Source organism: Pipistrellus kuhlii, unplaced genomic scaffold, assembly GCF_014108245.1.
Source record: "Pipistrellus kuhlii isolate mPipKuh1 unplaced genomic scaffold, mPipKuh1.p scaffold_m20_p_11, whole genome shotgun sequence".
Classification (NCBI taxonomy): Eukaryota; Metazoa; Chordata; class Mammalia; order Chiroptera; family Vespertilionidae; genus Pipistrellus; species Pipistrellus kuhlii.
This window is the reverse complement of record NW_023425416.1, coordinates 32,872,949-32,895,865: the sequence shown is the minus strand read 5'-3', so window position 1 is coordinate 32,895,865 and position 22,917 is coordinate 32,872,949. Positions and strand designations below refer to the sequence as shown.

Sequence of the window (22,917 nt, the reverse complement as noted above, 5' to 3'; positions counted from 1 at the left end):
TAAAAACCTTTAAAGAGGAAGTGAAAGGCTAATCATTTTACAGCCAAAGATAATTTGTTTGGGCACAAACAAGGGATCCTTTGATGTTAACAAAAGCCTGTGGGAAACACGAAGTTGCTTCTTGTGAAGAAGACAACTGGAGTGAGTCAGGTTTGCCCTCTGTCTGCATACCACTCCCAACCGCTCAGACAAGACACCTACTTCCCCCCCCCCCCCCCCATCAGCATTATCTCCTGATCAGAAAGGTAATTCTGCAATAACTAAGCTTCATGGAAGCAGGGCCCACCTCCCCCTCGGAGCAGGCTCACGTTGTTTCCATCTCTCTCTCACCATTCCGAAAGAGGAGCGGTTGTATGTTTGTATATGTTGGTGTGTGCGTGCCCGTGTTTCTGTGCCCTGTCTGCCTGGGAAACAGTCTCTCCCTCCTCTCCCTGTTGTGAAGATTTATTTTCATGGCTTCGTGTTTGTTTTCTTGGGTTTTTTTTTCCTCCTCTTCCCTCCCTCCCAGACTGTCTTTCTGAAGATTGTTGGTTTGCCTCTCTCCCTCCCTGTTCCTCCGATAGGCACCATGCTACCGGTGTTTTGCGTGGTGGAGCATTATGAGAACGCCATTGAATACGACTGCAAGGAGGAGCATGCGGAATTCGTGTTGGTGAGAAAGGACATGCTTTTCAACCAGCTGATCGAAATGGCACTGCTGTCTCTGGGCTACTCGCACAGCTCTGCCGCCCAGGCCAAAGGTAAATGACGCACGTGCGGGGCCGGGAGAATTGCTTGGCATCCTTTGTGTTTACCTCGTAGAGAAAGCACTGACTATAATTTTTTTTTCCTTTTTCTTTTTTTTTTTTTTATTCCAAGAACTGTAGGTTGTGTATGATGACACGGGCTCCTTATAGGCTGTGGCTTTAAAAAATTGACTTGATTCAGTTTGGTTTAGTTAACACACATTTTTTGCTCATGTGGAATGTCGAGGTAGATTTTTTTTTTTTTTTAAATTACTTCAGCTGAATCATTAGTATGCTTATTGACCTTAATAATCTGCTCCACTGAGGACCCACAAGGAAGTGAGGAGCGTATTTGAGCAGATGGACTGTTGAGAGTCAATTTGCATTTATGACTGAATATCTAGTTCTGTTTCTTTTATTCTGTTTCTGATGGTTTTATGGGCTGTAAAGTATTTTTCAATGCTGATTCCCTTTGCAGTAGAGGATCTTATCTGAATCATAAAGCCGTGTTAGCACTGGCTCAGCTATGTCTTATTTAGAACTTCCTGCAAGTTTAGGAAAAACGTGGCCTGGGCATCAGTTTTATTGATGGCGTTTGATTTCCAAAATAATAAAACAACCCTACTGTCATTTACATAATTTCACAATTTGGAAAGCTGAGCTATGAATATTTTCACTGACCTGCCTTTCAGAGGGAAAGGAATCATTTCAGACAGAAATGACAATATTGCTTGTGGTGGGAGCCATGAAAGAAAAAACAAAACAAAACAAAAAACAACAACCTAGCAGATGTATTGTCTGAGGGGTACAGCATGCAGTGACACATTCTCTCTATCTGGACTAGGGCTAATCCAGGTTGGAAAGTGGAATCCAGTTCCACTGTCTTACGTGACAGATGCCCCCGATGCTACGGTAGCGGATATGCTTCAAGACGTGTATCATGTGGTCACGTTGAAAATTCAGTTACACAGGTGAGTCAGGGCAGCGTGCTAGGGGGAAGCATTCTGGCTACCTGATATTTTTAACTAAAGCATCTCTGCTCAACCTTTTCATTTCCTCTGTGTTTCAGACAGGTTAATTAAAATGGATGTTGTTGCCTTCTCCTCTCTGCTTTATTTTCCTAACTTCAGTGTAGAATTTAAAAGCAATCGCATCCCCCCTCCAAAAAAAAAATAAATAAAATAAAATAAATTGTAGGTTTGTGCAGGTTATCAAAAGACAAGACTTTTTATATGTAGGCAATGAAATGATGCCTTACAAGAAGGCATTTTACATAAAGTTTACTTAAGAGAAAAATATTTCTGCATATCATGAACAGTGCCATCTGTGTACATTTTGTGAAAGAATGCCTTGTTCACTCTTGCTGCAGCTTTGTTTCTTTATATATATATATATATATTATTATTTTTTTACCATTTTAATTCGTATGAGCGGAGTCACGAAAGGAAAATGGCTAATACGTTCACGCTTCCCTCTGCTTGCTCGTGAGAGAGCAGTACACCTTAAATTGTCTTCCCAAGCGCATCAGAGCAGGAAGGTAGAAGTAACATGAAAAAATAGCCACCACAGGCAGCTGATGTATAATTCATGCATCGATACAGCAGATGTGTTGTATAAAGTAATTAACTAATCGGAACAATCAGGAGACCGAGAGCAATCTCCAGATGCATCTGTTTGATGCGCAAAATGAAATCTGTCTGTCTTAAAGGAATGTTTTGCAGCGGGATGCAATCTTGTAATAATCCCCTTTCTAATCTCCGTCTCACACATAGTTGCCCCAAACTGGAAGACTTGCCTCCCGAACAATGGTCGCACACCACCGTGAGGAACGCTCTGAAAGACCTCCTGAAAGACATGAATCAGAGTTCGCTGGCCAAGGAGTGCCCCCTTTCACAGGTACTTAGCAGCGTGTGGAATAAGTAATAAGACATCCCATCCCAGGCCGCCCCGATGTGAGTGAGGTTCCATGGGGCTCCGTGGTGCCGGGAGCGAGAATCTGCCAGAAATGCAAAGTGGCTTGACCACAGGTGATGTTTAAAAAAAATATGCCTGATTCATTCTGAGCGCAGCCTTGACACTTTTTTCTCCTTTGGGAAAAGAGCGAAGGAGAAACGGCTCAGCAGACTCCGCTAGCTTGTTTTCCGATTGCTCTTCTGAGCATGGGAGCTCCATCCTCCCGAGGGCTCCGATGTAGGGAAGAGTCAAGGCAATCACACTTCCGGGAGCCCTCAGTGTAAGTGTGAATGTGGAAAACTTTGTCGTGCCGCCTGAATTACGAGTTCAGTTGTCTAATACTTAGCTCATTATAAGAATAAAGAACTGCAAAGAGCATTTGTAGTAATAATTATAAAAGTAAGAATAGAAATCTCCTAAAGGTTGAGTAGTTATTGTTCCTTAGGATTTTCTCTCTAGTTTTGGGGCATTGGGTTTGCCTCTTTCTCCCCCCTCTGAGATGCCTGCCAGACCACCAGGAATTTTTGGAATAAGACACAGATCTATTTTTATTGTGTTTGATTTTTTTTTAAGAATGAATTTTGATGGAGAGTTACCAAAACTACAGAGAGAGGCCACCCCTGTTTCTAAATGTAAAACCAAACATCGTGTTGGATAGTGCTCAGCTAATTTCAGATTTAAACAAACAAACAAACAAAAACAACAACAAAGGTGCTATGAACCTGCTTTTTATGGGCTGGCTGTGCGGTGACTACATACATGTGGTAGAAAACTGCCCCTTGGTGCCCACATGCAGTGGAAGGCCATTCTGTGACAGAGTATAATCGAAGTGCTGATAGAACTAGATGTTTAAGATTTTCTTTCAGTTCAAGTTTAATTCATAATTCTGAATGTCAGTCATTTGAACTTGAACTGTATGACTCTGCTACAAACATTTCTGCAGTTGAGGGAGTCTTCACATGTGTTTCCAATATGATGCTCATGAAGATCCAGGGCCCCTTTGGAAGGAAGCTTGCGGGCTTCTGTGCCACCTTTTCGTGGAACCCCCATGCATTGCTGGTTTGCTGCATTGTAGTTCATCCGTTTTCCTTTGATATTTATTAGCAGTTACAGAGTGAAGCGCATGAACTAAGTGGATAGTTAATGATGACTGGCTGTGTATGCTCTTTTGAGGTGAGCTCTAGCCACAGGTAAAACATCCTCTGTGTTGTTACGTGTTTCTTGAAATTCAGAGCAGCCTCTTTTTGTCATTCAAGCTCATCTCCTTCTGCACTTCCTCTTTCACCCATGGAGTAGGAAGGATGTGAATGTATACCCCTCCAAAGTAATTTAAATTAATGAAACACAGAAATCTACAGGATGATGGAGTGAAGCAGGTGACTCTGACCTCTGGGACTTTGGGTTTTGCAGACAACTCCAGATAACATGCCAGTTGGGTACTAGCATTTGAACATTGGAAATGTCCTTGAAATAAACTTTTTTTTTTTTTTTTTTTTTTTTTTTTTTAATTCAGAGGTAATACGTGTAGCAACACCCAGAGTAAGAATCTCAAATCTCAAGTACTTTCATATTACTACGTGTCCCATTGATTTCTCAAGTAAATTCATGCAAAGATTTAACGCATTTATTGTGAGCTGGAGGAGGAGGATGCTAGCGCAGTATTCATCAATATAGGCAGTGAGAACTCATAGTTAAATGACATCAACATTCGGCCAGTAAACTCCACCTCACGGTAGCTTGTAAATATAATTGTGAATTTACTTAATGTTATCATGGGAAATGAATTGGATGCAGGCAGTTATAACATTAAACCGAATGACAAAATGAAATTCGGAACTTGGTTTTGGAGTCATAGATTGGTGAATCTCTGCAGAAAGCCCTTTAGAAGATCATGCGTCCATCTGTGTGTGTGTGTGTGTGTGTGTGTGTGTGTGTGTGTGTGTGTAGACTTTGCTGTAATCATTCAGTGGTGAAACTAGGTTGCGACTTCAACATAATTGTAATTACAGTCATCTTTTCTTTAAAAAAATTTTTTTGAAAAAATGCATAGTTGAGCAGTGGCAGCAAATATTTGAAATTAATTTAAAATTTAATACTATAAAGGAAGTGCAGTCTGTTGTGTAAATGAGGGACTTATTTTATATTCTATTACATCATCTTGTATCCTTTCTGTAGAATAAATTCCATGAACCTGATACTCAATTCAGAATGTTTTCATAATGAATTATTTTCCATTTTTTCTTTTTTATTTGCTGTCATAAGTTATGATAGATGAGAAATTCAGGCTCTTCTAAGGAGTAAGCCAAAAATATATGCTGAGTTTGGCAAAAAATGACTCTTTCTCCTGTGGTTAAAATTTTGTGATGAAGATGATATGGTAAAAAAAAAAAAAAAAAAAAAAAAAAAGCCTAGCAAATAAATATTGTCTCAGCCTTGTATAAAACGGGACCCAATACCAAGAAATCCAATGTTAAGACCCTTTGACTCCCCTGTGGAGATTTGATTCATTCACGGAAGAACTTTCAGCATACAATGCACTGTTCCCATTTTGCTGTACAGTTAGTTGTTTAATATGATAAGATAACCCTGTAGCCACTTAGGGCTACAGGTCCCCTAATATTACATTTAGCAGATGTCTACCCTGTGGGCAGTAGACTCGCTGTAAGAGTAGGAGCCAGAAAGGAATGGGAACAGGAGCCAGCAGGAATTTGCCTCCTGGTGTCCAATAAGCCCTGCCTCCGATGCTCTTAGGAGGATTGTCTCGATCTTGCTGAGCAGAAGTCCATTTGGGACTCCGAACCATAGAACTAGGACATGTTACTCTCCCAGACTTCTCCTTGGACAGATAGAGGAGCCACTGTCCCCAGAGGTTAAAGTCAAAATGCTGGGTACTGGCCGACCCAAAAGTCCTTTCCCAATGATGAATTTCAAAGGAAGCGCTGACTTTAAAATGAATACTTAACATTTTGGTGCAGTAATGTTTTCTTTGATAATATTTGCAAAGTTTTTTCCAGCTGCAGAGGTTCTGTAAGTGTGCATGTGGTTTGATTTATAACTCATACCTTTCTTTATTTGCGGTACTGCTTTCCTATCATAAATCTACCCAAGTAGATTGATACCCCTTTATTAAGTTTTGGTCCCGCATGTTTGTTTATTTTTGTAAAAATGTTCTAAGGCAACAGAAATGCCTCCCTTGTTACAGATTTGAGGTTGAGCGTTGTATCGTTACTCTTGCTTTTTTTTCCAGTGGGATGTGGTTAGATAAGTTGGATGTTGTATTCTGAAATGCAAGTAATGCGGAGAATGAAGTCTGACTCGGGGACCAGAGGCCAGTGGTCATGAGAACTTTGAGAGTGTAAATTCGGGAATAATTAGGGAGTTGAAAAAAGAAACATTTTGCTTTTCATTTTGATTTTAGTTTTCCCTGGAATTTTAGAAATGGAACTTGAATACTGGAAATATATAGATATAGATATATGTAGATATAGATATAGATGTAGATATATATATAGATATATCTATATATGTGTGTATACATATAGATATATCTACATACGTGTGTATATATACACATATGTGTACATATATACACATATATGTATATACATGTACACATATATGTACACACACACACACACATATATATAGTCAATAGAAGGATAGATTCATTTTGTTGAAAGTATCATAAGTAAACATCAGTTATTACTTCTACCAGACTAATGCGTTCCTTCTGAAAATGTTTAGGTCAGATATTTCGGCGAGATATTCATGTAATAGGTGCATTATTACCACCCATCCATACCCCACACCGGGGTACACACACACACACACACACACACACACACACACCACTGCCTTAAAGACACTGCATGGTTTTCTATTTCTTAGCTGGGGAAAAGTAGCTCCAAGCCCAAGTCCTACATAAACTAAGTATGAGTTGTCATTTTTATTTTCAAGTAGCAAAAGCTATAGAAAATGAATTCAAATGTGAACATTCCATTTAGAAGTAATATTGAGAAAAAAGATTTTGGGGTTTTCATTTTCATGCCAGCAGCAGGGTCTAATATGTGTTAGTTTTTTGTTTGTTTGTTTTATGTATTGACAAAACATAAAAAAAGGAAACTGTGCTGTCCTCCTGGAACTTAGCATTTAAAATTTAATTCTACTGATTCTCTGGAACTTAGACATTTAACAAACCTGTGTTCAGTTGATTTTCATTCTGTATTATAAATAACACTGGCGCAACAATTTTAAAAGCCCTGCTTGTTACATATTTTTAACTGTACTTTGTGTAATTTTTTTTCATAACTTTTGTACTGAAGTGACATTTAAAAAGATTTTTGTTGAAACACTGATGATCACGTTCTCTCAAAGGAACAGGCAGCATCAGTATTCATATATTGTATTCCATGTGAGAGCCTAACCTATGACATTTATTCACATATTTACATATTTATACATTCAGAAATATGTACTGACAGTCTGCTGTATGACAGGAGACTCCTATTTCCAGTGAAATAATAAGGATGACACACCTTAATAGTTGAGGTAATAATAGCTAATTGATTTAGTGCTTTAGTATCAAGAGCACTTCTATCACCCTGTTTTATATTTTGCCATTTTCAGTTCAGGAACCTCAGGCATGGGATGTTTAAATAAAGGCTCATGGTTACATTGCTAGGTGAAGGGCAAGAATTCATACCTGGAGCTTGTGAGCTTAACCAGGTTTCCTTCTTGCTCACATATATAGTAAAGGACTTTTTTAAAAAAGGCTTTCTCAAATTAATTTGAAGTTTTTACAAAATATTTAGATTTCTAGGAAGTACTGATAATTACTTAAGAGTTTTCCAGTTGTCTTTATTCTCACTGATGACATTTTTCTTTAATGTGTTTTGAAATTTTTGATTTTGTTGTTTGCATAGTGACATGCTTTTTAAAAGAATTATCATCTCATGCCCCTAATTTTGAGCATGAGAGAGTGATTCAGTCCACAGGAGCTGACTTCTGGAATGATGAGGTACATTGAGGTTCCAGAAGTTTTGCATGTCACAGCTCTGTGGCCGTCACGTCTTTCCCCCCATCCTCAACATCCATCCATCTTGATCAGTAGGTATAATTGAGCTCATATCCCGCTGTTTTGAACCCCAAGACCATGTTAGACATTTCATTGGAAACAGTGGGCAGTTCTTGAGTCTCTCTGAAATTATAGACCTAACTCGTCCATCGGACTGATTTTAAGGATGAGGATATAGCTGGCAGCTCCACTTAAAACTGGAAAGTTTCCTGCATGGCCAGTGTGGCTCAGTTGGTGGGAGCATTGTTGGTACGCTGGAAGGTCTCGGGTTCGATTTCAGGTCAGGGCACATACTGGGTTGCAGGTTCTATCCCAGGTGCCTATGGGAAACAACTGATTGATATAACTCTGTCTCCTTCTCTCCGCTTCCTCTCTCCTTTCTTTCCTCTCCAAGATACACACACACACACACACACACACACACACAAACAAAAAAAAAAAACCAAAAAAAAAAAAACACCGAACAAACTGGAAAGTTTCCTGTTTGAAGTGTGCTTGTAGAATTTTGTATTTGCATCTTCCTAGTATAATATTATAAATCTTATTGCTAATTACCCTGTATTTTGGGAAATACCTGTATTCTTTCCTTTAAAAAAAAAAATCCAGTCCTTACCCTACTGACCCTGGGAATTCCAGCTTGTGAATATCTGCTTTTCCAGGCACTGAACTACATGATACTAATTGGATTTTATTACCACTTTCAGCAATTGTATTAATGGCAAGGTCCATAATGGAAATAGTAACCAGTCTTATATGCATAATTGTGTGTGAATTGCTAAACGTACCCCAAATAATTTTTTCTGCCTCCTTTTTTGAACCAGTTATTACTTCATGCTTACTGTTCTTGGGAAAATATTGCAACACAAGATATTTCGGATAGTGAGATATACCTGCTGGTGTTAATATTATAATATTATACATAGAGTCTACTGTAGAAGTGTCCTCTAAATTGCAAGTTTTACTCTTTGCATCTCATTTTTAGCTGCTTTAGACACATAAAATTTTTACTGTAGCTCCATGTTAGTTCTCCATAACCTTTTAGAAATATTAATCAAAAAGGGCTGAACTTAATAAAGCACCTAACTTACAGTGGATTGATCTCAAATATTTTATGGCCACTATCTTTTCACAATAGTACAACATAAAAGAGTTTAAGCCATGCCAACTTAGGGATGCTTAACAATGTGTAAGTACTTCATTTTCACTTAATAGATTTTTACCTCTGCTTTGTTTTAGGTCTTAAACAGGGTTTCTTTTGACCTCAAAATCACTAATGCAAGAAAAATTATCGTATCATGAGAGCATTTCCCCTATTTTTTCTTCTGGTTTGTAGAATAATAAATACTTCCAAGGCTTAGGAGTAGACATGGCCTGGGTGAAAGCCTATTAAATGCTATGTTCTAATTGTGTATGTTTTTTTAAGTTAACCGGTACATGCTAATTAATCTGGTTTTCCTGCTAAAAAAGAGCTAGCTTTAGAGTGCTTTTTGAGTGTCTTTTTTTTTTTTTTTTTTCCTTCCCACAATTATGAGTTGAAATTTTAAGATGGGCTCTGTCCGGATTTGCTTTTAAAACCTGCTTTATTTCACATCAGATTTGGGCCCCTTACAACTCGTACACAAACAAACAGAAAACAACCCTAAATTCAGGATAATCCAAACAAACAGAGAACACCCAGTTGTTGTTAATTTTTTTCCCCCTTTTTCATTGGAAATCATTTGATCATCTTGGGCTTTGAGCGTAGAAAACATAAGAGAGCCTTTAACATAACAGGGGAGAGCTCAGCCGGGCTCTGCAGCTCATTGCCAATTGAAGTAAGGAACGCTCTGGCTGTTGGGACTTTTAAATCTAGACTTAAAAGTTATTTGTTCTGTTTAGCATTTTTAAAACGATTCTATTAGGAATTGTATGTGCTTCAGTTTTAATTTTAACTCATAATGATTGTAAAGCACCCTGGGATGCTTGCGCGGAGGGCACAACAGAAACACAAGATTGTATTGTGTTCTAATATGCCGCATTATTGTGGGGTGCTGGAGTTGCATTGTGGACAATTCCTAAGGTTGCAGAATTCCTCACTGCAGAGAAGGTGGCTGATTTTCTTTCATAGTCTCTTTTTTCTTTTCTCTCACTCTTACTCTAAAACTTTATCCTCTTCAGTCAACCTCTTTACTTCTTTAAAAAAAATAATCTTGGATTGCAGTATTTTCCCACGAACATTGCTAATCTAATTTAGTTTACTCAGAGGAGTTAAAGATGCAAACCAGATGATATGGTGAGAGTGAAGAGAGAATGATGCTCTAATGGTTAGCATTGTTTGAGATCACATTCTTACCTAGGCGACAAGACAGGGAGGGGTACTTCCTTATTGGGTACCAGTGACTGTCCCGGGCTTGTCAATTCAGCATTTATTCCTAGGCAATAAAAAAATATGGAGCAAACCTAAACTATGAACTATTTGAATCCTCACAAATAGCTATTTCCCAGAACGTATTAAAACTCTCCACGATTATGTTAATAGAGGACAGAGCTTGATGGTGCTTTCTTTTTATTTCTTAATGGAACTATTTCTTGAAGTAATGCATTTCTTCAGAAACGCCATTCTGTCGCTCTGGTGTATTTGTGTGCCATTGGTCTTTGCCATCACTGATTGGTGAGCTATTAGTTTTCATTCCATGAGGTCTGTGAGCTTGGGCAAATGACTGTCCATGCCTCAGTTTCGCCATCTGTGAAGTGGGAAGATCATTGTACTAATTTTGTAGGACCGTTATGAGAATGACATGAGAGTTAATACTTGTATAACATTTAGAACAAAACTCAGTTATAGAGCATTCAGTAATCGGAGTTGTTTTCCTGAGACATGGGAGGGAGAGTTTGACATTGCATTTGTGGGAGCTGCATAGCGTTGGAAGTTTTGCTGCTATGAAGTAGATTTGATGTGAGTTTCATTTTTTATGGAAACAACCAAGAACTTTCCATTTGTGAAGAAAGCAGAGGACTGTCTTATAACTCATTCTCACTTTTTGAGGGATCCTTTTAGCATCCGAAGAATCATTAAAAAAGTTTCCATCTATTTTAAAATGGAAGTCGGGGGAGACTTGGGCCTTTGCGCTAAATAAGCACATTGGCAGGTTAAGAAAATGTGACACTTTAGATGCAAATGTCAAAAGAAGATAAAGATGCCTCATGGGACTGTCTTCTAGATGTGAGGTTTCCCCAGTGTCCTTTCCTGTAACTTTTCTCACCCCACTCCTCATCCTCAGGCTCTTCCTCCCTTTATGTACCTATCAGAGTGCTTTCTGCATTGTTCTGATATCAACTGGACTGACTGGACTTGCTGGGCTCCCTGTGTACACTGTAATTGTCTATGTACAAAAGGGAATAATTTTATTCATCATCACAGTCAAATGCTGGCACACAGTAGGATCTCAAAAATATGTGTAAAACTGAAATATCCTCATAGGGTTTTCACCATGTTAATTTCATGAACCAATAACTTCTGTCAGTAGTTTTATTAGTTGTATTTTATTTATTAGTTGTATTTTATCCTAGCTTTCAAAATATTTTTCATGTTATACTTCATTTTGAATTTTCGTACCCAAGAGCAAATTGCTTCTGGGTTTTTTTCTAAGAAAATCTCACATTACAAGCTGTTTCATATTTTTACCTATATTGTAATATTCTTAAATATATATGTATGGCACTTACATGTTTGTAAGCAGAACAATAGTCTTGACCGAATACTGGGGATCCAGAGTTCTAAAAAAAAAATGCTATAAAAGACCTAATTATACATTACTATTAAACACAGTCTTTAGCACCATATTTCTATGCATTTTAAATTTTTCATAATTGAACATATATTTCAGTGTGACTAATACTTTTCCTTTTGTCTCAATTGAGATCCACATTTCCTTTTTACTGAATCTAAAATCTCTTTTAGTTAGAGAAATTTCTTCACTAACAGTTTTAGTCCATTTGTCCATTTCTCATATTGAAAAATAAAATTAAGAGGGGAAATTTCAAGAACAGAGTCTAAATGATTTATAGACGAAGATGCTGATGCTGCCAACACAGAAATGCTAACAGCCAGTACCACCCCGTGGTACAATGCCCATTCCTCAGTTGACTTGCACAAGTCCACAGTTGGCCTTGGAGACTCTGGTTAAGCCTGTAAACATATAATGTATATGTCAGCTCGAAAGGTCCTGGATCCACCTGAATTTAGAGAGAGCTGCAAGTGTAGATAACTGTCCAGTCATTCCAGAATGCGCCTCAGGGACTTCGCTTATCCACCCCTCCATGCCTGAGCACCAGCTCGGCCGAGAGCACTCACCTCCAGTGATGACGGGACTCATTAATTCATGATGTCCAACCCGTCCAACGTGTGTGTGTATGTGTGTGTGTGTGTACATGTACATGTATGTGTGTGTGTGTTTACCATTTCACCACAACAAAATCGGTGATTACCAGCATAGTACCTTTTCCCAAAATGAAGCATTTTGGTAGTATCGATAGAAAATCTGATTAACTTGTTTTTTCTTTATGACCTAACCCAGAGGTGATATTGATTTGTATTTATCAGTGGACATGGGAAGTCTTGGTGGATAGCTAATGAGAAAACACAGAAATCAACAACATGATTTAACCCTCAGTCTCCAGTAAAATCCTGGATCATGTCTGAGTGGGGTCCACAGACCCTGCAATGGGCCTTCTAGGGATTGTGCGGACCTGAGAGTTATTTATAAGGAACCTTGGGGTGCCCCAGTAAGGGGAGTTTCCCTAGGATTTCTGAGACTCCCAGCGTTCTGGCTGCTCCATCAAAAGCTAAAAGCCAGACTGTTTTTTCCTCCCTCCCAATTTTTAGATAATGTAGCTTAAAAAATCTAATAGTGTTCATGTAAAGAAGGAATGCAAAGAAGGAATATAAAATCCGTGAAGAGTTACAGAACCTAATTCTAGTGTTTACTTTTAGAAAAATGGATTGTTCAGCCTACTTTCCCCCCTTACCCTGTGGCTTAAAGCTTTTCAATATGCTCTATGTAGGATCCCTGGTACTTAACACAAATTTGGTATCTTTCTTTTTTTCCTGCTATTTCTAAGCACAGATACTAGAAAATTTCATCTCCCCAGAGGATGGGAGATTTAACCACACAAGGATCACCAGAATAAGAGGAAGCAAGCATTCCCCAAATGTGTCAGTTGATGAGAGATTTAGAATTTAGGAAACAATTTTTGTTATAAAATCAAACTCAGTGGATTTAGATCTATCTAATAAGAAATTTGTCCAGATCCTATTTGGAGTAGCATAATGTTTAACTGAATGGTGAGTAAATTTTTTGTAACCATATATAAGCAAGATACCAAGGTGCTTTAACCATTCTATAAACGAATTCTAGTTGGGAACAATTTGCACAGTGAATACCTAAGAATGGATGGTGTGCATGACAGTTGCATCTTCTTTAGTCACTAAAAGAGACCTTCCCGGACCTCTATTTGGGAAGACCTATAGGTTTCATACAATCTTAAAGCTGTTAGAAGGGACGTTGGAGAACATCTACTTCAGTTCCCTTCGTACTGCAGATGTAAGCCTCTATGTGCAGTTAATTTAAAATATTTTATGCCTTTGGTAATAATACACCTTTTAACAAATATTTTCTCATTTAAGGTCTTTACTAACATATTCAATTAGTTTGAGTAAGAAGGTTTCAGTGTAATAAGAAAAATCTAGATAGGTACTTACACAAAAGAACTGAATAGAGAATCTGGTCAAAGATATTATCTAGGTCTTAGTAAAATTACTTTAATTATGTGAAAAAGCCATGTGAACCGACGTTTTCTTTTTTTAAAAAGTTATGAATTGGATATTTAAATAATTAAATAAAATGTCCGTGTTTGAAACGATCGCATTTTCGTCTGTAGGAGATAGGCTAAGAAAATTAAAACCAAATTGGATGTGTTCTCTTTGTGCTTCCTTTTGTATTCCTTCAGAGCTTTGTATTGAGTTTCCCTTTTTTAGTGCATCTTAGTAAACCCTTGTGTGAAAACGCCATTTTTCAGGCACTGGGATTGATCAAGATGGCAAGAGCCATAACGATGACAATTGGAGTTTAAGTAAAATTTAGACGTGATTAGTCTCCTCTCAACAAATTGAGATTCTGAATGTGCCCCAGTTGTCTCTCCCAAGAGGATAGCTTAGAAAGCAATAGAGGATCCGGAGGGAAAGATTGGGGGAACATAAGCTAACATGCACCAACAGAATATTGCACTTAGAAACCCTGCCGTTTGCTTCTCATAAATTGAAGCCCATTTCACTTCCTTCCCACCCCCAAATGCCAGATGGGGACTACCTGTTAATTTCCAACAAATTCCTTCCATGTCACTCTCTCACCCGATGCCTTTTGGCGCTTGTTTGCAGTATTAGCTATCCTTTGGGATGAAAAGAAAACCTAGTTTTGTGAAAACTCCCATTAAGATTGTATTTGAACATGGGGTTGATTCTGTTCGATCTGAAGTCTCAGTTTGACCTTTGAGTTTTCCACACGCACACGTGAAGGCTGCTGTAAACATGCAGGCCATAGGCAGGCAGGACTTGGAGAAAGAAGAGGGACATCAGAGTGTGTGAAGTTGCACTTCTCAAAAAAAATAAAAGTGGAAAGGAGTAGAGAGCCAGCAGTTTGACAGATTGTTCAGTGAATGCTCATTTTATTGAAAATTATAAAAAGGTGCTTAATGCCTCTGTGCCATTAATACAATACATAAAAAGGTTACTGTCAAGATTAGTGTTCCAGTTCTGAAAATTAACTGTAGAGCTTTATGCATCACTCTACATAGACTTAAAAGTTAAAGGCTTCTGTGTGTGTGGGGATATATATATAATATATATATTGTATGTGCGGACATTTATCTCAAAAAACAATTATTTTAGACTTTATGCCAGAGACATTAGCAGTGACATGCTTTCATTTAAAGCACAGACATAATATATATATATGGATCAGACAGAGTAGAACCATGAAAATCGCGTTATAGAATTATGGTAAACCTGTGCAAGTTGATTTCCCTTGCTGCCTCTCCAGAGTATTCCAACTCAACACATACATTTCTTCCTACAGAAAAAAAAAAATATTCAGATTCCTTAGTTGAAATTAATTAGCATTCAGAAACCAGATAGCATGTTTTTGGGTATTCATGAGATCTCTGTTTGAAAAAAATGTTTTTAACTTGTAGAAATGTGTTGCAACACACAGATGGGAAGAAAAAGAAAAAAAAAATCTCTTTAGCAAGCACTGTGTGTAAAAGGAATATTACATTTTGCACGCTCCTGATTGCTCTGTGTAAACAGTTTTTGACATCTGTCTTTATAGTTTTCGAGGAGAGGAAGACTTTGTTAAAAGAATCATTTTTATACAGCAGTCACCATTTCAGTCTTGCTTTACCTGTATTATGAAAGCAGATGGTCTGCATGTCTTTTGAATATTTATAACTATCAAAAACAATCTCTTGCTATTCACCCTTAGGCTTATGAGATGTCAGGACTGTTCTGGTTGAAAAAAAATCATCTTGGGTGTTTACAGAAAGAGGATTACATTAAGCTGAAATGACTATACATTTTCCAGTTTAATATTTGTCCATCAGCTGTTTAATCGTATTTAGATAATTGTGTAAATAAGACGTCATAGCCTTTGCCCTCTCTGCTGATGGAGCCTGAAAGCTTTAGACCTGGGTGAGCCACCATTTTGTAGATTCTCCTGCTACCTTCTCCCGCCTCAATTAGACCATTCGCAAGTCTCCAGTAAGTTTGGATCATGATACTGCAGTGTGTTTGTACAAAACAAACCAACACAAACAAAAAAACAAAACAAAAAACCAACAGTGCACAGAAAGCCAGTATGGAGATCACATGCACTGCTAGGGAGTTGCTGGCTTCCGGTGCAGGCTGTTTAGTTTATTAGAGTATATTGTCATATGCAAATAGGATACCGCACTCCAATTACCCTTTAAAGATGACATGGCTTTCCCTTTTTTTCCCTCCCGGAGCGTGCAGAGCGCTGAGGGTATTTTGGAAAACTTTTGGTACAGTGGGGGTTAACTGTTTTTTGACTGGAAGCTGAGCAATCAGAGATAACAGATTTTGCTGTGGTTGGTTGATTTGGCAGAAAAGCATGAACAGTTTTGGTTTAAATGATTGAATAACCTGATTAGCATTGTTTTGGGGTGGGTTTTTTTGTTGTTGTTAAAGGCACAACAAAGCAATTTTAAGGGTAATCAGATCACTGCCTCTCCCCAATGGATGAACCTTTTTTTTTTTTTTTTTTTTTTTTTTTTTTTTTTATCCAGAAGGCTTTGCCTCTCCCCAAAAACCTCTTTGCTTGGCTACTTATGTAGAAAAATAAAACTGTCTTTCCTTAGTTTTTGGATGTGTCATAAATGTACACCTCCAGTGAACACCCCATTCTCGTCAGGGTTTGGAAGGATATAACATTTTGGAAAATTATGTAACCTCCACTGATTCCTTGTAGGTGTTTTGATGGTGGTTGGTGTGTGTGTGTGTGTGTGTGTGTGTGTGTGTGTGTTTCCTATTTAGAGACCTGCGGTATTTTTGAGCCCAGGTCCAGAAGGTCCTCCCTCTATCTACGTCAGGCTTTAGAAAAATTCCACCCTTACCTTTTCACAATTAGAAAGGTTATAAATAATGTATTTGGCTGCGAAGGAAGCTCAGCCTGTGGCAGATGGCATCATTCTAGAGTGCCGGGGTTTCTGCGAAGATGGCATCCTTTCAGATCGGAACTTTAGCAGACTCCCAGAAAGCACGGAGCCCCTCCTAGGGCGTAGACATGTGCTTTACGGATCTTAGAAAAGCTTACAACGCGGCTCCCAGGACGAGCCGTGTCGTGTCACACTGGGGTTGTGAGACCCACGGCCAATGTTGCTGACTTCCAAATCCTGTTTCCCAGCACGGAAAGCCGTGGCCGATCCACTGGTCGGTTCTGTGTGTAGCATTTGAACTTGGGAATCTACGCCGACGTGAGTTCTGTCAGCCTGAGTCTGTCCTTCCCCAAATGCTCACGTGTTACCACGCACTGGCCGCCGAGTGGGAAAACTTGCGATGACAGTTGTGTCTTTCTCCGAGTGCCCTGAAGAGCTCGTATAAATAGACGTGGGAGAGGGAGGACTGGTTCTGGAATGACATAACCAGCGAGCACGGTGACTTCAGAGACATCTGTGCCATTGCATTTTGGAAAAGCTTGGGCAGGGATCTCTTGCAAACGAATGAACAAAGATTCTTGACGAGTTTTATGGTGACTGCCAAAAGTGATGATGTTAAAAGTCTCATTTAACAATGAAGCTGCCATTACCTTTAAGTTTTAAGAACGAGAGAGAGAGAGAGAGAGAGAGAGAGAGAGAGAGAGAGAGAGAGAGAGAGAGAGGTGTGTGTGTGTTTCTGGTAGTCTGCAGTAATGGCTTATTTCAGTGTCCTTTGGTTGATCAACTAATACATTCCCAGCCCTGTCTGTGATGAGTGCACACTATTTGGGGATAAGAACCAAGGCTCTGGTAGAAAACCAGCAGCAAGACAAGTGCTATTGTGGTACCGTGTGTGGGATGTTCGGAAAGTGGGGAAAGGCAGAGCAGAGATACCTGAAATACACCCTCAGGGTTGAACAGCTGTTAGCTAGAAATTAGAGAGGGCACTGGCGGACCATCCAAGTCAGAGAAGTGGTGTGTGTCCTCCTGACGTCAGCGACCAGGTGCAGGCCAACTTTAGAAGCCACCACCACATTTGAATACGGCAACAAATGGAAACACCGTTTTCCTTGGTGCTTTCCCTTGCTCCTACGTGACTTGTAACTCAGTTTAATGAGCACAACCTACGTTTTTCATAAGAAAAATGTATTTGACTTAAAATATATATTCCTTGAAATTTTACCGGGTGCCTTTGTTATTCACAGATGAGTCCTTGGACTGAGCCTACAATAAGAGCCCAATGAGGAGATGGTGGCAGAGGGTTGTAGTAATTCACACCGCTTAAGTCCAGGCTCGATATGTTCCAGACCCTGTGCTAATGATATCACATTCATTAATTTACTAATTGTCTGTCCAAGGGCAGATGAGTAATGACTTGAAGAGCCATACTTCCTAGTCACTTGTCCCATGCTTGGTACATAATAGGAGTTCAATAAATACATAGTGAATGAATGAATGAAGAAAAAATAATGCTGGAATGGAGTCTCAGAACAACCCAACGCTGCAAGTGCCACTGTCACTGCCATTTAGTAGGATGGGGAACTGTTTTAGAGGAGTTCATTTGGCTGGGGTCACACTGTAAGTGTGCAGCAGATCCTGGAGTTGAATGCAGATTTAGCTGATTCTCGTTTTTTTCATCAAAGAACACTGAGTGTGTGTTTACTACGTGCCAGGCATTTGGGCTGGAAAGTAACATGGAACCCAGGTCTGCATGGACTCACAGCCTAGGGTAATATTTTGAAACCAGTTTCTCCTTTTGATGGACACGAACCCCAAGCCCCTCTCCTGAAAATCATGGCTCTTGATGCCCCCTTTGTACATCCATCTCTGCCACCTATGGAAATACTGTCAGTCTTCAACTTTCTGTCATTTGTATTATCAAAACAGGAGGTGTTTCTTTATGACATCCCAAATTGAAAAATATGACACTGGATATGCTCTTTCAAATGCCATGGGCCCCGTAAGATCCTGAGTTCTCTTTTCCCTGGCCTTGAAACGCACTAGTGTCGTCAGATGCCGTGCCTGAGATTTCAGTAAGGGTTTTGCTAGAAGAAGGACAAAGGTGTCTTACCTGTGGCTACACGTGAACTGTACTGTATATTGTTCCAGTGAAAATTGAAGTGGCCCTGAGTTACCTGAGTTATGGAATATTTCCCAGCCCCCCAAAAAGCATAGAAAGATAGAGAATCTAAAAAGTTGTTCTGGCATACGTCATAACTTGTGGGTTAGCCTTTTGATTCTGTCCTGCTTAGGCTAATATTTACATTAGAGTCTCCTGAGCACACACCGCTCCGCAGGGTGGAACAGCATCTAGAAAGTCGCTTAAGGACAGAAGCTACCAATGCAGGGTTAAACAAGGGCAGGGGGAGGCTTTGATAATGGTGCACATATGGATATTATTTTTCACATATGGATAATAATGAACTACATAGCACTATTACATATGGGCTCTAGTGTATAAAAATATTTCAGATTTTTTTTTCCCCCTCACACTATCTCCTTTCTTTTTTTCTCCCATAGACATGTATTTCACAGTTGATATATTGAACACGTTAAATTGAAATGATCTGTTTAGCTATCTGTCTTCCTATAGGCAGAGGCTCTGTCTTGTCTGCCTAAGTACCAGCCAGGCACACAGTAGGTTTACAGCAAAGAGCAAATTTCACATATTGGCAAATTAAAGTAGACTGGATTACTTGTCAAAAACCTTAGGAAAACGTAGATATTCCAAATATTTCAGGAAAAATTAAGACATAAAGCTACATCTAAAATTGATATGTGCTATTATAGTAACATTGAAGAAACTGCCAGAAGGTCTAGGTATAAGAGTAATAATTTTTTAAAAATTGAACCAAAGTGGAAGAACATCAACTGTCATCCATTTTCAGAATCACCGTTATCCATCAGCGATCTCAATAGTTTTATTAGTGTCTGACTTTATTGATCCATTATTACGATGGAGTAAGGGTGATTGAAGCTGATGGATGGTTAACCGGATCAGGTAATCTGGCTCTGGTTCTGGCACCCTCGCTAAGTATCTTTTTGTACTCTGGACTGAGGGGAGGCTCTTAGTAAGATTGCAAGCTCCTAGATTAATGGCAGGGCATCATGAGCCCATTAAGGATGTCTTTTTAGAGAAATAAAATGAGGAAAGGACTATAAAGTAGAAAGTGTCAAAAAGAAAAAAAAAAAAAAGGATGTCACAATTTTTCTTAAGATCACCCGTGCTTTACATAAATAATGCAATCCTTGCTTATCCTCCTCACCATAAGTTCTTCAAAGATCCCCAAGATTTGCATATTACAGGAATGTGTTCCTATTATAGAATTACCACTGCTAATGGATGTTAGGAGAGTCAATAATAACCAAAAGAGCTTTAAATTAGAAGTCGCTTAAAGGAGATAATTATATAAAAATACTTTTGTTCCCAAACTGGCTTTTCTGGTTGTGCTCTGCTCCCAAACAATGCTGCCCTCTGTAAACTGTCACCAAAGACCAACTGAAGTCTGAAGTGGAAGTTCTCAGGTTTCTGCACAGAGGGGGGGATTGAAGGGGAGGGAGAGGAGTTGGTGCTGCAAAGTCTTAATTATTCCTGAGATGCAATTGGAAATTAATTTAGCTGCTACTAGAGAAGAGGGGTGGTATGGTTAAAAATAACGTGGATTAAAGTCACTGAAATTACCATAACTAAAATTTGCTGGGAAGAAAAACACTTTTCTTTGTTTGAAAATGAGTCTCACTCTCTCCCCCTTCAAACTCCTAATACATCAAAATCATGATTTCCATCTTCATTTTTCTATTAAACTGTTGGCTGTTTTCAGGATGAAGGCAAGTGACAGAATAGATCTTTTTCTTTCTTTTTTTTTGTGGTATCTTTGAGAAATTTAGTAAGCATGAAATGTATATATTTGAATGTTTGATGGTTAGTTTGAAATTCAGAACTCAAGCTTGACTGTAGATGAAGCTAGCAATACAACTGTAGAATTCCCTCCCTCACCCCCTTCTGATAGAGGATCTCTGAGTAGTTTATTTTCTCCTTAAATGTGGTCCATGTTAAGGCAGTTAATGTGCCTCCATTGGGAAACCCAATAATAGGAGTGGAAAGCAAAGCGGCGTATCCCAAACTTTAATGCACACAAAAGACCCTGGGGATCTTGGTCATATGCAGCTGCCCATTGACTGGGTCTGGGGTGGGGCTGGAGATTATGTATTTTTAATAAGCTTCTTCTAGGTGATGCTGATAGTGCTGATCCCTGGGCCATCCTTTGAGAAGCAAGGATGTAGAGTACACTCACTAATACTCAGAGTAGCTGTGCAGGGCCCTGGGGAGGGAGTGGGAGCGGAGTGGAGGGGGTCCATGGGGAGATACAGAGGGACAGCTGTAATGCTTTCAACAATAAAGACACACATTTTTTTTTTTAAAAAAACCCCTCAAAGTAGCATTTACCCATAGTCATAAAGTCATCTTCACAGAATTGGGTTTATTGGGATCAGGGTAAGTTTGTCAGCCTAGAACAGAGGACATGGATGCAAGTTCCATAAATACTAGAGCAAAGCCTGTGGGTTTGACGGGCTTTATCTTGGTCTCAGTGGGCGGTTGTTTTCTATTTAAATAAGCATTTGATGACCTACTTGATGAATTTTAAGAAGCTGAGGCTTTAGGTTAAGTGTGAAACACAAACGCATTGGCGCTCCGTTGATTTGAAAAACAAAATGCGGTTTGCACAATTGAAATCGTTTCTGTGTTCCACCGTGTGCCACTATGTGTTACAGATGTCTCCCCCCCTCTTCACACAGAGTATGATTTCTTCCATTGTGAACAGCACTTACTATGCAAATGTCTCGGCAGCAAAATGTCAAGAATTTGGAAGGTGGTACAAACATTTCAAGAAGACAAAAGATATGATGGGTAAGCAAAAACCGTTGCCTCGGTGGCTACATACCATTACATGTCATTCGGGGGGGTTTATCAAAGTCACATCTCAAGCCAGGTCTTTTGATTGCCCAATTAGAGATCAATTTAGAATGTTTCTTTGAGGGTGGGGAGTGGGTACGAGTATAATGAGATAATTAAATTCAATAAATGTTTGTGTTTAAATCAGCCAAACTGACTTGGTTGTCAGACATGCAGGAACTCGAGGGGGTGAGGAGGGAGCTGTCATTTTTTAACATCTCAGTGAAGACCTTGAATAACTAATATTAGCCGTGATTTCTCTCAGAGATAAAACATGCTTTTATGCTTTTTGCTTGTGTTCAAGATAAAGAGCCTATTTTTTTTTTACACCCAATTTTAAGGAAATTAATGGATTTCTAGTTTTCACAATTGAGATCGAGTGATTTTTTTTTTTTTTTTATTCCTAATCCCCCGCCCTGCCTGTAGATGCTTTAGTGAACATACCGCTGTACTGTCCACTGTGCAGCATCCCTGAACTTTTAATTCCAGTAGAGCATCCCATCTTAACATAGGACTTTAGGTCAATATTTGTTACTAATTAAAATTATCTGCAGTGTAAAATGACAGATAAAAGCTATGTGTTGTACCTTAAGCATTTAGATTTTGACATTTTTATCCCTATTGAGTTTGTTAGTATTTGCCAAGGCAAACACTGTGATTGAGGTTAATGTTTTAATTTCTATTAATATTTTCTTTCATATACTTGTACCCTCCAAATAATATATTTAAAATAATATGAGAATGGGATATTTAATGTGCATGGTGTTATGCCCTTTTTGACATCTATTTCTGTTTACTTCTATTATATTCATTTTATGACAACAACAGTAACTTTTCCTTAAAGATTTTAAGAGACAAGAGAACCTGAATGTTGAGCATGTTTTAGCTTTTAATATTTCAAGCGAAACCATCCATCTACCCAAACAGATTCTTTTTGCCTTTTTATAGCTTAGAGCTATAATGAAGACAATGCATCATTTTTGGAATAATTGCTTGAATTACTATTCCCCGTGAATGGCCCACTTGGGCTGACATCACTGGTAGAAATGGAAGGTTTCTTCCCCAATTCTTAGTTCTGTTCGGCGTTTAGTCAGTGATTATAGACATATAGGATACGTTCCCCTAAATATAAAACCTGAATGAATGGAGAGAGAAATGATGATTAAAGCCCAGCCACAATCTGTGCGTGGAAAGGACGGTGTGCTGTTTGGGAAGCCTCCCCTCTGTCCACACAGCATCATGCTCAGCCTTTTCAGTCAGGAGCATCACCCCAGCCTCCTGCTTGCAGCAGCAAAGCATTGGACACACTTTGAGCTCCTCCTCAGCCAGTGCAGTGCGCGTGAGAGGTCTGGCTGAGGAGGAGGAGCGTCCATCTCGGGTAGGTGGTGATAAATTGCAAAGCCATGACAGGATCACCCTTGCACCAGAACAGCTCTCCGCCCCTTCCTTGAAAGATTGTCTTGAGC

General features: G+C 39.0%; 1 protein-coding gene across 7 annotated transcripts in view; it reads left to right on the top strand.

The window, feature by feature from the left end:
• Positions 1 to 22,917, top strand: part of SATB1 (SATB homeobox 1) — a 100,190-nt gene that overhangs the window by 28,152 nt on the left and 49,121 nt on the right. For 6 of the 7 annotated variants that reach the window (XM_036431576.2, XM_036431577.2, XM_036431580.2 and 3 more), the window contains 4 exons: positions 564 to 740; positions 1,570 to 1,696; positions 2,498 to 2,621; positions 21,295 to 21,406. In XM_036431576.2, the coding sequence (XP_036287469.1) occupies positions 564 to 740; positions 1,570 to 1,696; positions 2,498 to 2,621; positions 21,295 to 21,406 (540 nt within the window). Of the gene's footprint in view, positions 1 to 508; positions 741 to 1,569; positions 1,697 to 2,497; positions 2,622 to 21,294; positions 21,407 to 22,917 lie in introns of all 7 variants that reach the window. The other variant, XM_036431581.2, reaches the window with a different exon arrangement.